Here is a 16035-nt window from a genome sequence, read left to right as displayed (position 1 = left end):
GCGTGCTCCCCGAGCTCTCTCTGGAGCGCCCCCTGCAGCCGCGGGGGAACCATAGCACCTGCCCTGCTCACCGGGAGCCGCCACCGCCCCTGCCGGCTGCAAGCGGAACTGCACCCGAGGGGAAAGGGCCTGACAGCCGAGAAGGCTGGGACTGGGTTTGTGATTGTTTGCTGTTACTGCCATAGTTACTGCTGTTTGTTTGACTGGTTATATATATATATATATATATATATATATATATATAATACTAAAGAACTGTTATTCCTATTTCCCACATCTTTGCCTAAAAGCCCTTGATTTCAAAATTATAATAACTCAGAGGGAAAGGGACTACATCTGCCATTCCCAAGGGAGGCTTCTGCCTTCCTTAGCAGACACCTGTCTTTCAAACCAGTGTGTTTCAGTGTGTTTCTGTGACTTCAGTTTTAGCTCCTGCAGCTTCCTTCCACACGTATACTCAGAGTTCCTGCCTCTGGAGGGGTTTTACTGGATCATAGGGATTTCTTTGAATGATGTACAGATGCTCAGAGATCCTGGGAAGGGACAGAGAAAATCATTGAGATTGTCATCCTCTATATATTGTGTATGAGAAAGTAGGAAGTCTTGAGATGGAAGTCCATTGTCAACTCATCCTTCTGTGTCCTTTACTTCCGCAAACACCTGCACAACTGTTTATAATTCTCATTCCATAGTTTGTAATAAACAGTTTTATTTTATGATGCAGGAGGAGAATCTCTCTGAGGTTTACTACTTCAACTCTTTTCTGTCCATTGACAGCAGAACTGCAAGAGTGCTGTTGAGAGAAATTTGGTTCCGTATGTCTCTTCCGCCATTCCTTCCAGCTTCTTTGAACACCTTTCTTCTTCAGACCTGTAGCACCTGTTTTTCAAGGTGCAGTTACCAGTTGTGTGTTTCCCATCTCTGGCCATGGGCTTTACTACAATTTTTGGTCTGTAGATTGCTTTTTATGCAACCTGTGGAAAGAAAAGTATATGAAATTAAGTTTGTGCCATCAGCTTAGTTCTTTTCATGGCCAAGCCTGCATACACCCAGGAAAATGCTTGGACCTGTGAAGTCTCATCTTCATCTCCACAAGGTTTTCTTTGGAGGACATGAGAAAATATTGGCAGGCAAGATTAGATAAACAGGGCGGTAGTTCACTACCTTTGATTTGACAGACATAATCCTGTGGCTTAAGATAAAATCATATGATTTGTCTTTAATAACAAATAAACAACATTTAATGGATGCTAACAAGCTCATTTTCATAATACCTCAGCGAGGAAAACATGTTACCAAGTTGAGAAACTAAGGAAAAGGGATTTCTGTAGATCTTGAAAGACAGCTCTGATTCCACCTCAGTCCTGGTATGCTTAGCCAGAAGCAGACTCAGAGGCTGGGGTGGAAGGACGCTCCTCTTTGTGCTGCCAAGCCACAGGGTTTTTCATGAGTAAAGTGTGCTAATGGCTGATGGCTTTTGTAAAAAAACTGTTCATAAAGTTGCCTTCATCTTTGTCCTCTGAACAAAGTGCACTCTTCAGGTTCCATGACAAAATCAGCTTCCTTCATGTACACTCTTTTTACCAGAAAGAGTGGGATCCCCCTGGGCTTGGGGGGCAGGAGCACTGGGTGACTGTTCCTCTGGCTGCTCCTGCCCTTGTGTTGGCAGTGACCCATGTGGACACAAGAGCCTGGATTTGGAATGAGGAGGTGTCTAGATGTAAGCACTCAGTTTGGGCTCTTTATTTCCCCTCCTGCTTTGTTTGCTTTCACCAAAACTGTACTTGGGAGTGATGGAAAATTGAAAGGTTGCTCTGAGCAGTTTCATGTGTACCATGCAAACATGCCTGCACTTTAAAAACACTAATCACTTCAGAGTCATCCTAAAAGATCATGCTGTTGGGATGAAATGTGCGTATGAAGAATTGCTGTGGAAAAATCCACACCAGGTCTGGAGAGAAGGCAGGGATTTTTTTCTTTTCTTTTCAACTTATCCAAAATTTCTGATGGGAATACTTCACAACTGAAGCTCTGCCTTCCCTTGGGCAAAATGCAACCATTTAACTTCTATCTTCTTTCTGATAGAAAACTGATGGTTTGATCCCATAGGAAGTCTGTATCTGCTCACATTTACATTTGTTCATTTCAGGAGGATTCTGTGTTATCTAGGAAAAAGCAGGGGGGCAGGAGGGGAAAGGATTTGGCTTAGTTTATTGTACTGCTGGTTCTTCCTGCCACTCCAAAGAAGATGTGCATTTCCAAATTTGATTTTAAGCTGGGGTGAAGAAGGGAGAAATAGAAATGATTATCAGGTTGGAGTGGGGCTTGGGTTGGGACTGGTGGGAGGAATGTGAATCAGGAGGCAGCAGCTTCGGAACCGGATACAATAAATTACTCTAATTTATTGTTAGTTTTTCTGATTGCATGCAGTTGCATCTCCTTTTGCAGTGCTTGGTCATAGCAAACAGTGCCTTTTTAAGCAAAAATGAGAAGCCCCTGAGTTCTGGACACATAGAATGCAAAGTTTAATGACATTCACGCAGAGGAGAAGAAAAGAGTGAGGCAGAATACTGAAACAAAGGGGAGGCAGGTTATCAAGAAATGTGAGCTTGATGCCATTTAGAAAGGGTCTGGGTCCCATGATTTATCTAAAAATGACAAGATGCCACTCTAGAAATGCAAATGTCTGCCCTGCATCTTATAGCTATAATGAATGAGTTTCACACAATGGAAACATTCAGCTTGCTCTAGGGCACTTACTGGGGCTCCATATGCTAACTGCATGTTCCTGGCCTTTAATCACTCTGCCTTTGTTTTCTCAAAACTTAAATTAGAAGTACATTAGTGTTTATACCGGTGTGCACCCAGGGTGTTTTTGTGTGTTTGTTTGTAGAGAGTTGGTTTTGTTTTTCACCAACAAACAAGCCATATGGATGTAGTCCTCTTGAATGCATGGGATGAGGCAAATCATGAAAAACTGAAGTTGGCAACAGCAAAAGAGTGTAAATTTTGAGCTGTTAATGGAAAGTAGGACTCTGGCTTTGGGGCTGGGGGAGAACCCGTGTTAGACAGCAGGGAGCCAGTTAAACCCTCCCCTGACCTGCCAAGAGGATGCCTGTGTGCTTTCTGCTTTATTCATAGTGAGATCAAGCCGAAGTTTTCCTCTGTGGTAAGTTAGGGTTTAAAAAAAGCATATTTAAAAAAGCATATTAAAAAAGGCCTTGCAGACCTCCTCCAGAACACAGTGCACCCTATCTAAAGGCTGTTATTACTGGGGGCTTCAGCACAGGCTGTGTCTTCCTATTAGCAGTATTGTACATTTTAAACTTGGGATTAAGTGAAAGAATTAGAGATCCATCCATAAAATAAAATGGGAAACCAACTACTATTGCCTTGAAGATTTTTTGGGGAGGACTTTATCCCACACACATAATATTTAATTTTCTGGATGCATATATGCAGCATGTGTGTGAGTGGGCACACATGTAACTCCACTGCAAGTTTTAAAAGCTCTGTTTCTGACAGAAAACTGGTCTAATTAATAGGGGTAGGAGACAAAATGCCAGCTTGTAGATTTGTTTCCTCTGCAGAAATCGGCTCCTCCCTCCCTGTTACACTCCTTCTTGATCTGATGTAACAAGAAGAGAGAGTCAGCTGTGGATCAAGCGCCTTGTTCTCATTTCCTTGATCATTGGCATGGTTTGAGAGAGAGAAAGGAGGAGGGATTATTTGTGAGGTTCCCCTTCCTCCTCTCCTTCAAGATGCACAGGTACTTCCAGAATGTTCCATAATATCAATCTGATTTTTCTCATTAAATAACATCCTCTTCCTCCCTATTCTGTGTTAGTTTAAAAGTGCTGTTTACACTTCACTAAGCTACTAATTCCGAGCTTTGACAAGTGGATTGCCAGTTAACAATACCATTTAAAACGCATTGGTTTTTGCAGCAAGCTGTTCAATGGGTTCAGAAATTAATGGCAAAATGCACTTGACTGAATATGTGCATTTCTAAGCCCACAGTTACCATTGCTGGAGTATTTACCAGTTTGGAAAAATCTCTCTTTACATAAATCTGTCAGTTCTTCATTGCTGCACACTGAGAGTTTGGCCACTCACGCTGACAAGCTGGGGTGGGGTTTTTTTGAAGCAACTTTAATCGTCATCTGGTGTCACATTTCTGCACTATGGTTTTGCTTGGAGGATTGTACAAATTTGTTCCCATAACATTCAGGTTGTATATGATCCCTTGTGAAAGAAAATGGCATGTTGGTATTCTCATTACGATATCAAGGAGACAAGGAACTAGATTGTCTTGGGAGAATAAGCGAGAAATACAAGGGTAGAATTGGAAGCGGAAAAAGTTTAGCTGTTGTGCGCTGCAGTATATAAAATTGCTGATGTGTGGAAGAGCTTGTGAATGCTTCTAAACCAGATTCTTAATAGTAATAACATTAATGGAAGCCTTTCCTGGAGAATGTGGCAGGTCAGAAAATCAAAAGCCATTTTGCTCCTTAGTAGAGAGACTGTTTCAATATTTCCTGGCATGTGCTTTCCTTCTAATTAATGTCATACACAGAAGGGGTAACCATTCAGCCATCTTTCCAGCTTTAAAAGAGTCAAAGATTAAAAAAAAAAAAAATTACACAATGTAATAATTGGAGAAGGGATTTTGGGGGGCATGTCTGGGGGTGGTGGTGTTGTGCCTTGTTCCTCTCTTCTGTTTCAGGCAGTGTTTGTAATTCTTTGGCAGGAGTGACTAATTTATTGTCTGACTATCCTATCTGGATTCATACAGGGTGGCTTTCAATCCCTTCCACTCCCCCCCCCCCCCCCCCCCCCCCAAAATTCTTCTGATGTGCTGAGTATTTGTTTGGGAAGGGAAGGAGGAGGGGGAAAGGGAGAAGGTTATATGTTTCTGATCTGCTTTACTGCTTTTCAACTGCAAGTAAATTAATGCACACACTAGCTTCCCCTCTGCTGTGCTGATTGGATCCTTGTACCGATTAAATATTTCACACTGATAGAGGGTGCTGAAAGCACTCAGCTGGTAATGCAGCATGTACATCAGTGATACAATAACTGAGTCTCAGGTTAAAGTCAAACAAAACCCCCAGTTTGCTGCAGTTTTGATTGGAATGAGTTTCACTTTGAATTTAAATCCTTTAGCCTGCTGCAGCGATGGCTAATTAACTGAGATCTGATAGAGGCAAAGAAATACGTTCTTAGTTCTAATGACAGACAGGCAGGAAGTTGTCAATAAAAAAAAAAAAAAGAGAGAAAAAGAAAAAGAGAAAAAGGAGAAGAAACCAACAGACAAAAGAAGTCGCAAAAACACCCCCAACCAACTAATGCTGAGACTGTACTTCAGCACATGTAAACCTTCCTGCCCGTGTTTCACACTCAGCTTCCTTTGGCTAAAAGTCTGCCCCTGGAAAGGCTCTTTCCATCGAGTCCCAGATTTTCTTCAGCTATTTTTTTAATCCCTCTAACAAAAACTAACATTCGAGTTGTACCTAGTCGGGCAGTCGCTACCTCCTTGTTTATTAATCGTGCTTTCGGGGGCTTCCTTTAGGAAAGGGCAGGGAGACGGGAGCAGCCATACTGGGGGGGAGGAAGGCAGGAGGGGGAGGAAGAGGAGGAGGAAGGCTGCCTGCCCCCGGCTACCTTACGTCAGCCTGCGCCGCGGTGACGTCTCCCTGGGGGTCATTAAAAATACTTCTGTCGAGCAATTTTCTTCTTCCTCCCCTCCTTTCTCCCCATCCCTGCCCCCGCCCAAGCTGGGGCGTCGCAGGGAGAGCGTTTGCATCAAACTGACAGGTCATTTACTGAGCGAATGGCAGGAGGAACCCGACCGTCTTTAAAACGCTTCTCCTCCTCCTCCTCGGTTGCACGTCTTGAACACCTTTACATCGAAGTACAGCATTTTTGGAAACTGCATAAAACCTTCCCTTGTGACAATCTTCATCCTTGTTTGTATGAGAACCTTTTTAATGTCTTCTCTTTGGGCACAGGCAGCCTGGTGCCCAAGGCCTGTATGCAAAAGGAAGCTTTTTTTATGGGAGGCCAGGGATAAAATACAGACTATGAAGCCTTCTGCCTCCATAAGCATCCACCAAACTCCTCTGGGTGCCTGTGCGTACACATGTGCTTGGCTGAAGCCCTGCTCATTTCTGTTTCAGTGGGTAAAGTTATGAGGGTGGTTGGCTCATGACTTAAGGTGCAGATCAGGCAGGATCAGCCATGTATATAAATAGCAACTTGGAAATATATGAGAAATACATGGAAATGCATATGATTGAACCAAAATCCTAAGACGAGGTACTAAAGTGCTGTAGCTGGTGACTGTTTACCATGCACCTGTGTATTGTCACTCTCTGAATATTAAATATTCTGTTGTTCAAGAGAATTTTATTGTGACTATTGGGTAAACGAAGAGAGGCCATGGACCTCATTGCTGAAGAAGTCTGTTCAAATGGTTTGCATGCATGGCATTATATTAGTGTGGAATGTTAAATTATTAATTGACAAGACATCATTTTGGTTTTAAAGTGGATTGACAGTGTTCTGCAAGCTAAATAAACTCTCAGGGTTATGCCAAATATTTTCTCGTAGCCATGGGGCCACTAAGGAAAAAACCTGATATTGCTCTGAAAACAGTTGCAGTTTTTCACAATCAAACTGCTTTGTCAGAGCATCATTCTAGAAAGATTAATTGACTGAGGTCTCTGTCTACAGTGTGTAGGCGTTAAAATACAAATGTGATGGACAGTGAATTTTAGGTCCTTTTTAAACGGATCTCATATTTTACTACGAAAACATGGAGGTTTGCTGAAAGACGTGTCTGTTTTAAATCACTGCTGTGGCAGACAGCAGCCAGGAGCTGAGAATTCCTCCCTTGTAGAGCATGACCATATTCTTATTTGAGATGCATGTAGGAAGTAATGTTGACATCAGATCAGTAAGGATTTGAAGACATGATGTAAACTGCAGCAGAGTGACGATGAAGGAGCCAAAGCCTTGCACCAGAAGCAGCGCCATGTATATGGAGCCTGGCTGGAGCCTGCGTGTGCACATATACATGCCCCATTGCTCAGTGTGTGGATCACAACAGAACAGCCAGCTGCAAACACTTTCTCGCTTTGCTCTTTCCATTGCTTTATTCACTGAACAGAATGATTTGTGGTTTGTGATAGCAGAAGTAGCATTTGAGTAACCAAGTTTGAGGCTAGAACTGTTGGATGGCCGCCTTCTCACATGAAAACCTTTACAGCACAGACCTCGCTAGAAAGGAGGGGAAGGGGAGAAGGCTTACATGCACTAATAAATAGAAAGGCCAGAGTTATTTTGATACATATGGAAAAAATATTAACTCTGCTCTAAATAGTTGAGACCATGCCATGTACAAGATGGGAAATCATAAACAAGTGGCAGATTTCCAGCACATTGTGGCATGTTTGCATGTGACCAGCATACATATTTCAAACTCCAACTGCCTGTGGCATCCTGCAGTGAAAATGAAAGTTGTGTTGCTATTGAAAAGGCGCTGCTTCAAAATTGGTGCATTGTGTGGGCTATTATGCTGTGGATGAGAAGCAGAGACCTGCTTTCCAGCATTTAAAGCCAATATTTTTTTTCTTGTTTTCCTCTCTTTTGGCTCTTCCATTGTATCAGCATGTGTTTTCTGCTGCGGTGTCTAAAGCTTGCTTAGTTTCTTATTGTTCATTATTCCAAAAGTATCAGATAATATGTTATGCTGACTGATTCTCAAAATGCAGATTTTCTTTTTCTTTAAAAACTAAGATTATTCTTGTAAATAATCTGGCAGAAATAGAATACAGCAGATGTAGGTTTTGTTGAGGATTTTTTTTAATCTCTTGTATCATAATCTTTGTTTCTGTCAACACTCCTTTACCAACATCTTCTCAGGGTTATAATGTAAAAATGGCTGTTACAAAGGAAAAAACACAGAATAGTTCACCTCTTAACTAACACAGTTTGATTAAAGGGGCTATTTTTACAGTTTTGATTGGTACATTTTAGAAAATTAATAAAAGAGATACAGAAGAGATGATGTTGCTGCTTTTCCCTAAATAAACAGTTTTTCTGTAAGTCTACTTTGGAAGCTAATCTTGAGCACCTGATCCTTTGTATATACTTCCATATTTAGTTTCTAAAATTTTCAGTTATTTAAATAAACTTAGTATAACATTGTATCCTCAGGAGGTGACAGATGTGGGCCAATTAGTCTTTGCAAGCATACCGCAAAGACATAATATTTTCCCTATATTTACTTAGAAAAGCCACAAAACCTATATTCAAATGAAAGTTTTCCAGTTTTACAAGCATTTCATATTTATCACAACTTAGACTGAAACAAGCAGTAACCTTTATTTCTGTAGCTCTTTTGGTTGCATGCACATGAACAGACAGGATTGTGAGATTATTAGGAAAAATGTTAACATGCATCACATGCAAAGACCCAAAACTGACTCACTGATAATGCATGTAGGGAGAACAAGTAGGAATGGGATGGATGGTAGTATGAGTAGCAAATTTTTTTTGTTGGTTTACAGAATTTCTGCTTTTGTACTTCTCAGCTAATTTGCTCCTTTGAAACAAGACAAAAAGCAATTAGTTGCTATTGAAGTTTGTCAAGAAAGTCATAATCTACTTCTACTTAATTTACTTGTTTTTTCCTCTGAGCTACCAAGGATTGTCTCTCTTTTGGTGTCAAGAAGTTTTATTTGCTTAGATGTTTTCTGTTGCTGACCCGCCTGAGAACAACATAAAGCTGTACTAATACCACTAGATTATTACTTATTAGAAATTTCAGTGAAAATATGAAATCAGAGTAATGCTGAGTGTTTCTGTAAGAAGTTTTTCATTCAGTAACCCACACGTTCATGTCTGAGGACAAACATTAAGACACTTCATCAGTACACTGGTCAATCAGGAATAGCAAGTGCTCCTAGGGCCACAAAAGAGAATTCCCAATGCTACTGACGTCAGCAGCAAACCTCTGGTTGCCTGCAATAGATCTAGGATTTCCCTCATGGACTAACTCCAGATAGGCAATGGATTTCTAGCACTGTAACCAAGGACAGCATTTTCAGACAGTCTTACGTAAGTGAACTTACATTTTACATAGGTCACAAAGCAAAAATACAACCACAGAGCTGAACTCTTAGTCTGAGAGCTTTATGTCACTGTAGGGGTTAATAAGGTGCTGAGCAGTGAAATATTCTGTAGAGCAGGAGAGGTGGTGGTCAGCTCTCCCACATGCTGTCCCAATTCTGTTTGGCATCTGCAGCAGCATACCATGGGGCATAGAAGCAGTGCAAGGAACACCAGTGGAAAACTGTGCTACAACAAACCAGAGAAATAGAGTTTTATAGAATTTTTTCATAAGCAACTTTTTCCCCCCTACATAAAACACATACCTGACCTTCTTATCTTTCACTTGAGCACTCTTAAACTGTCAGACAGGTATATTTCTGTGTTGAAGGAAAAGCTCTTTTCTCTTCAAAACTTCTATGACACACAACAGCATAGAGAATAAGGAGAATATTGCCTATGCTTCCTTGGGATGATTGTCTGGATAATGGAGAATGAAAGGTAAAGACAAAAATGAAGAAAGCTCAAAACAATTTATACAAAGTCATGATTACTAGAGTAATACTGACATTAGAATCACAGAACCACAGATTCAATAAGGTTGGAAAAGACCTCAAAGATCATTGAATCCAGCCTTTGACCAAAAAGAAGTAATTTCTGTATATTAAAATCTGAAGCAAGTATCTCTGGTAAAGCATATGCTTGTGATTTCATATAAACACAAAAACTACAGTTCCTGGAGCAAACATATTTGTCCACTAAGCCTTTCCAGTCTTAAAATGTATGATGGGTTTAAAGGTAAGAAGGGATGTATTTTCCTAGAAGTCACTTAAGTTTTATGCTACAGGGCTTCTACTTTATGCCCAGTAGTAAGGTTTTCAGCCTTCATTCTGGCAAGAACTAAGCATGTTTGTGACTTCATACACACACTCACACATATATACACACACCATATTTTAAACAAAGTTGACAACAAAACTCTTACGGGCTTTAACAGTAGAGCAGCAGTTTCCCAAAGGCTGTACATTAGATGTAATTGCATTAGAGTCCAAAGTTATGGTCAGTGCATAAAGTTAAACACGGGCAGAACTGTTTCCAGGATTAACTGCCTTTGATGTCAACTCTAGTAAAAATGAGATGTTTAATAATTAAAGGTATCAAAAGAGGCTTGAACCAGCATACTTTTTCCACATATACCTAACTTGCCTAAATGGCACTAATAAGAAAAGCTTCCAAAATTACTCAAAGTGCAAAAACTTTATAGAAGTTATTTTTCTTCCCAAAAGTGAGCATTTTATGCACACACTATTATTTACCGTATGCATCTTCACAGTACCTACAGAAATCTCAAATACAAGTCTTGTAAGAGATCCTATAACAAGGTCATAATCAAAATATTCCTATTACAGATGATGGAATAGCCACTCTGTAGCAATATAAAAGAACAGCTATTAAGAAAAACAGAGAACCGTTAGTTAAAATGGTGCTATGGAGAAAAGTTAGCTTGGATGATGTTAATGATGATGATAATAATAATAATAATTGTAATTACCGCCACAGGAAAAATAGTGGAAGTTTGTGAGGAAAAGAAAACTTTAAAGGGAAAGCAGCAAACTGACTCCAAAGTCAGGCAGAGTGAAAGAACACAGGAAGTCGCTAAGCACTGGGGTGCGGTGGGCCCGCAGAATGGATATTCAGACCAATGGAAGAGAAAACTGAAAATACCCTTCTTTAACCTTTTATTATTAATTGAAGCTGCAGTATTGCCTAGACTTATATCACGATCAGGATATTGGCTCGAGGCAAAACCCAAAGGGAAAAAAATCCAATCCAAAACCCCAACTTTGGTAGCCCAGAGTGCAACCCGCGAATTCCCGAGCAAGGAAAGGGAACCCAGCCCTTCCCCTGCCAGGAAGAAAACTGTAACCTCATCCAAACCCCAAATCCGTGCTGCCTGGGGGCCGGCGGGCCGTGTGCGTCTGCATCCCTGCGGTGATAATGCCGCTTCTCTCTCCCCCTCTCCCGGCAGAAGCTGGCGGTGCTGGTGGGCAGCGGCACCAGCGGCAGCGCCAAGCCCGGCGTTGTCCCGGCCCTCCTCAAGGCTCCAGGCGGCGGGAGCCCCGGAGGCAGCCCCGGGCACAACCTGCCCATATCCGCGCTGCCAGCCCGGGCGCCCATCGTGATGGTCACGGCGACCCTGCACAGCGGGATGGGCGCGGAGCCCCCGCAGAGCGCGCCCGTCAATCTGCAGACCACGGCCAAGGTGGTGGGTGGCCGCCGGCCGCTCGAGCTCGGCTCCAGCGCCCAGGTACGGCCGGGAGGGAGAGAGGGAGGGATGGGGGCCAGGAGGGCGGGGTGGGAGCCTGAAGGGAAGGAGGCAGGGAGGGATGGGAGCCGGGAGGAAGGGATGAGGGCCGGGCGGGAGCGGGGCGGCGCTGCGGGCTCTGCCGCGGACGGGTGGCCGCTGGGCGGGGGATGTGAATGGGCTCCGGGCTGGGGGAGGTGCCGGCGGGGCAGGGGGATACCTGTCCTTCCATTCCAGTGCTCTCGGGGTGCAAGAGCAAGGGGAGATCTGTCCCTTCATCCCGGAGCCCTCGGAGTGCGGTTCTCGTCCCGGCGCCCTGCAAGGGGAGGGCTTCCTGCTCTGGTGCTGAGCGCTGGGCAGTTGGGCACCTCGTGTTGCTCGCCCCCAGTTTCCCCACCTTCTGTCGCCACGTCTCTGATTCAGAAACAGTTCTTAAATCTCACGAAGTTTACGTAGAGAAATGCTTGCGGGGTGGAGGGGCTCCTGGCTATACTGGCGTTTCAAGCCCCCGCAGTACGGTGCTCTCGCTTAGGCACGGGGGAGCTGGCAGGCTGTTGCCTCCAGGTTCAGATGCGTATACATATTTAATGCTTATGTTCACGGTAATTAAAATACGAAATAAATGGACTTAGTGAAAGGAGATCGGAAGGTGCAGGGGCGCTGTTTGTTTGCTGCTAACCATGTTTTGTGCAGTCTGTTAACAGAGAAGATTTGACTCCGGTCATGCTGTGTCAGAGAGAGAGGGAGATGATGCTGATGAAGTAAAAATGTGAAGAAAGTGACAAAGCCTTTCCAAAACTTTGTAGCAGAGGGTGTAAAGTACTATTGGTCACATGGGAAATGTGGATTTCTATTCTGCTTTCTGCACATAGGGGCTGTGTTAGTCTGGGGTTTTTTTTATACTCTGATTCCCCTTCACAGGCTCAGGATATGAATCTCTAATAATCAGGAAAGGAGAACCTGGTATGGATAAAGGCAACAGGCAAACTATACCTGAAGATTTTTGTAAGTCAAGGTTATATTGGAATGCATGAGGCTTTTTAGTACCCAGGGAGCCCCTTCCTAAACACCCTATGGGGCGTGACTGTCATCTACTGCACCCACGATTTTGTATTTCATACTGGGTAATTTCCTTTTTAGAAAGTGTTGTTTATGCTTTATTGAAAAGATACTTGATGGCATACTAGTAGATATTTCTTAGAATCCTGGAAAATAACTATAGAAATGATAATAATATGAAAGATAAAAGTTAAAAGTCAATATTACAACCATCAATCATTTTGTGAAGGACTATCTTTTACTTTCACTGTCAGGAGCCATTGGAAGAAAAGAATCAAAGCAGTGAGGGAAGAAGCTTGAAATATAATTTAATATGTTTAGACCAAATAGTGAAGAAACAGTCCCAGGTGCTGGAGAGCAGTATGAGTTAGAGCATTTGGCTGCAAACTTTTCACTTCTTCAAGTGTTCTTGGAGAAAGACTTTCTAACCTGCTGTGGTGTTGAATAATCCATGCTCCTTCCCATTTATCCTTTTAAAAGGGCAAATGGGTTCCACTCCCACCTTTCATATCCCCAAGCATACTGGGCTCAGTGGTGTAGTGCAGCCTGCTGGAGCCAAGCACTAATGCTCCTGCAGGTTTCTATTTTATATGCTCTCAAACCTGAAACAGTATTTGTCCTGGCATTGCAACTTCTGCTTGCAAAGAGCAGCTTCATTTCAAGCAGAGGCTTTCTGTTGTTGGAATAGCATGGGAATGTTGACCAGCATTTGGGGTTTGCCTTGGTTTTGCTAGAGGAAAAGGTCTAGTGTTTTTATTTAGAAATGTCTTCACATTACAAATTTTCAACAACTGTAGTTGATCTAGTATCTCTGATTATGTTTGTAATTTATGAAGGAAGAAGCTGAGGAATGGCAAGTTTCTAAACCAGAGGACTATTACGGTTTTATTTTTTTGAGAATAGTCAACAAGCATGAATAGAAACAGAAATATTGAATTACAAAAATAAAATTGCAAGCTGACCATTGGTCCTAAACTGTCATCAAGCTTAGTGCTGGATTGAATGTTAATTATCACTCCTCTACCCAAATTAAATTTGTTTTGCAAGAATTATTTTTCTGGGAAAATTTTAAAAAAAGCTATTCTTGCTTCATGCTCAGTATTCTTTATTGCTCTTCGGAGTGTTAACCATTAATCAATAACAGTAACACCTTAGCTACAAGCTCTGTAATGTCAGAGGGAAATTTAATTGCTGACATTTATTAATAAGCATTTACTATGTCTTCTTTTTGGGTTCTTTTATGGTGTTGGTACTGCTCAGTAAAGTGTTTGGGTTTTTCTTTCTACAGAAATGTATGAAGTTTGTAAGATGGAGGATAATAGCTCTCTGCAAACTGGGCTAAGGTGGCAAGCTGATGGTTGTAAGTGAGATACTGGTGTAGTGTAGCCTCTTCCTCTGCATCTGCAAAGGGAGAGAAAGGGCTAGGGCATAAAATGTAATGTTACAAGTTTCCGAACAGTGGTTTCTGCTTGAAAGCATTTAGAGGATCAGGATGTGTATATGGTCATCTCACATGGTACCCAGCAGGAAGAATGAAATGCTAAATGAAACTCAGCAGAAAAAAATAGGGCATCAAACATTGTAATCTAAATACAGAACTTTCAAATACAGATAGGATTAAATGTAAATTTGTTTAAAATTTTTCATTTGGGCAGCTGCAAGTCAGCACTTTCATTTTAGGCTGTTGTTTACCCAGCAGATTTTTAAAGTGATTTTGAAATGTTATTGACTTAATGGAAGTCATATCTGCATTGGAAAAAGTTTCTGAGTAAAGAAATGCATAATAGATGCTAAAGGATTGTTTAGATATATATCACATGGTTTATTGGAAGCAGAAGACATTGTAAGATTAAAAAGGATTGAAATGTGTAAGCATCGGAAGTAGCGAGCTGCAGGAATGAGTTCTGGGTCTACACTATTCCCTGGCATCCTTTTAGTGTCAATCCCATGTGTGAAGACATGACTGTTGGAGCTACACTGATGCAAGTGTACAGACAGGGATATCACAAATGGAGCTCTTTGTCCCACTCAGAGAAATAAAGCTTAAAGCTTCGTTTGGATGATCTGGAGCAAGTTATGTTGGCTAAAGCAGAATTTTGCTGCCATAAGCTGAATTTTGCTGGTATATGCTGTATATATGGTAGATGTGCTTTCACTTCAGAGAATTGCTAGTGCTGCTGTGTAGAGAGAATGCCCTAGAGCTAGTCAATGTATGCCTGCACCTACAACATACTTTGGTATAAAGAGATTTTGATATAAGCCTCTCAAATTTTGTTTTTATTGTAATGATATTTATGTGGTATTTGCCCTTTCCTATCCTCACCACCATTTCCTGACTGAAAGCAAGATCGGAGGTTGCTTTTCTGAAGGATGAAGTCCCATCTGCTGTGCTGGAGCAACATACCTTGTAAAGAAATGCCCCTCTGCTGCCTCTTCATTCTCTTGTAACTAGCAAAACTGTGGGCAAACATCCCAGGGTCTAGTTTGGGGAAATCAGAAAGCCTTTTGGCTGTTGGGAAGACAGTTGGATCAGGCAGTATTGGGAGTACAAGCAGAGAGGGGGAACACAGCTGTCAGACCTCTTGGCTGCCTGTCTTGGGGTGACTTTATGATGTGTATCCCGTATTGCTGCCCTATGCCCAGAAATTAACTTTGTGCCTTTCTATGCCTCTAAACTGAGCCTGAGAGGGGGAAGGAAAAACTGAGCAAAACTTTTTCAAAGCAGTTTGCAGCTTGTTCAAGGTCATACAGAGATAGCAAACTTTTTTTTCCCCAGCTGCGTCAGGGGAGAGAGGAAGCACCTGGCTTGCTGTTTCCCGAGTCAGTTTTTGGCCAGTTGTTCAGCTTCTTTTTCTCTGGAGAGAGACTGAGAGTTGAATTTTTTTCCCTTCCCTGGAATTTTGGATTTTCTCCCTTTTCCACTGGACTGCTTCAATATTAGAGCATAGTGGGAGGACTTTCCACCGCGCGCAGACGGCCTGGCCCTGGGCCAAGCCCCAGCTCCGAGGAGACCAAAGGGAGGACTCTAACACTTTCCCAGGTTTTTTCTCCACAGCGAGAGACTTTATTATTTAGCATTATTATCCTTTTCTCGTGTGTTTGTTAAATAAATAGCTTTCATGTCTTTCATTTTCCTTTGAGGAAAATTTATTTTCCTCGAACCTGGTGGGGGAGGGGTGGTGACCTGCCTTCTCTCAGAGGATGTATTTCTAAATTTGGCCAAACCGGTACACTGCCTTTCAAGATCTGTTGTCAAAGACAAAAATGCTGGAAGGGCACATAAGCACTGGGCCACAGAGCACCAGGACACACACACACACAGAGTGTCTGGAACCCTCTGGGATCTCTGTCCCCTGTTACTCTGTGCAGCTCTTAGAAAACACCTTAGCAAGGCCCTGACTCCCTGTCCATCACGACTTCACAAACAGCATCAAACCTACCTCCCACTCCTCTCTGTACTTCCCTTCCCACACATGTATTCCCTGGGTCAGCTGGAGAAAAGTTTGACAGCTTCCCCATGCTCATGTACTCTTTCATCTTGAGGCTTGTCTATACAG

At 42.3% G+C, this 16035-nt stretch overlaps 1 protein-coding gene across 7 annotated transcripts in view; it reads left to right on the top strand.

Moving 5' to 3' along the window:
* Positions 1–16035, top strand: part of PHF21B (PHD finger protein 21B) — a 181249-nt gene that overhangs the window by 100809 nt on the left and 64405 nt on the right. Inside the window, exon 1 of one of the 7 annotated variants that reach the window (XM_042050614.1) lies at positions 10421–11422. The exons of the other annotated variants lie outside the window; for them this stretch is intronic. Within the exon in view, the coding sequence (XP_041906548.1) occupies positions 11297–11422 (126 nt within the window). The 5' untranslated portion in view covers positions 10421–11296. Of the gene's footprint in view, positions 1–10420; positions 11423–16035 lie in introns of those variants that run through there. 7 annotated transcript variants of the gene reach the window in all.

This window comes from Corvus kubaryi, unplaced genomic scaffold, assembly GCF_017639235.1.
Source record: "Corvus kubaryi isolate FWS band 111438036 unplaced genomic scaffold, C.kubaryi_AGA036_p1.0 74, whole genome shotgun sequence".
Classification (NCBI taxonomy): domain Eukaryota; kingdom Metazoa; phylum Chordata; class Aves; order Passeriformes; family Corvidae; genus Corvus; species Corvus kubaryi.
This window is presented reverse-complemented; position numbering and strand designations above follow the sequence as displayed.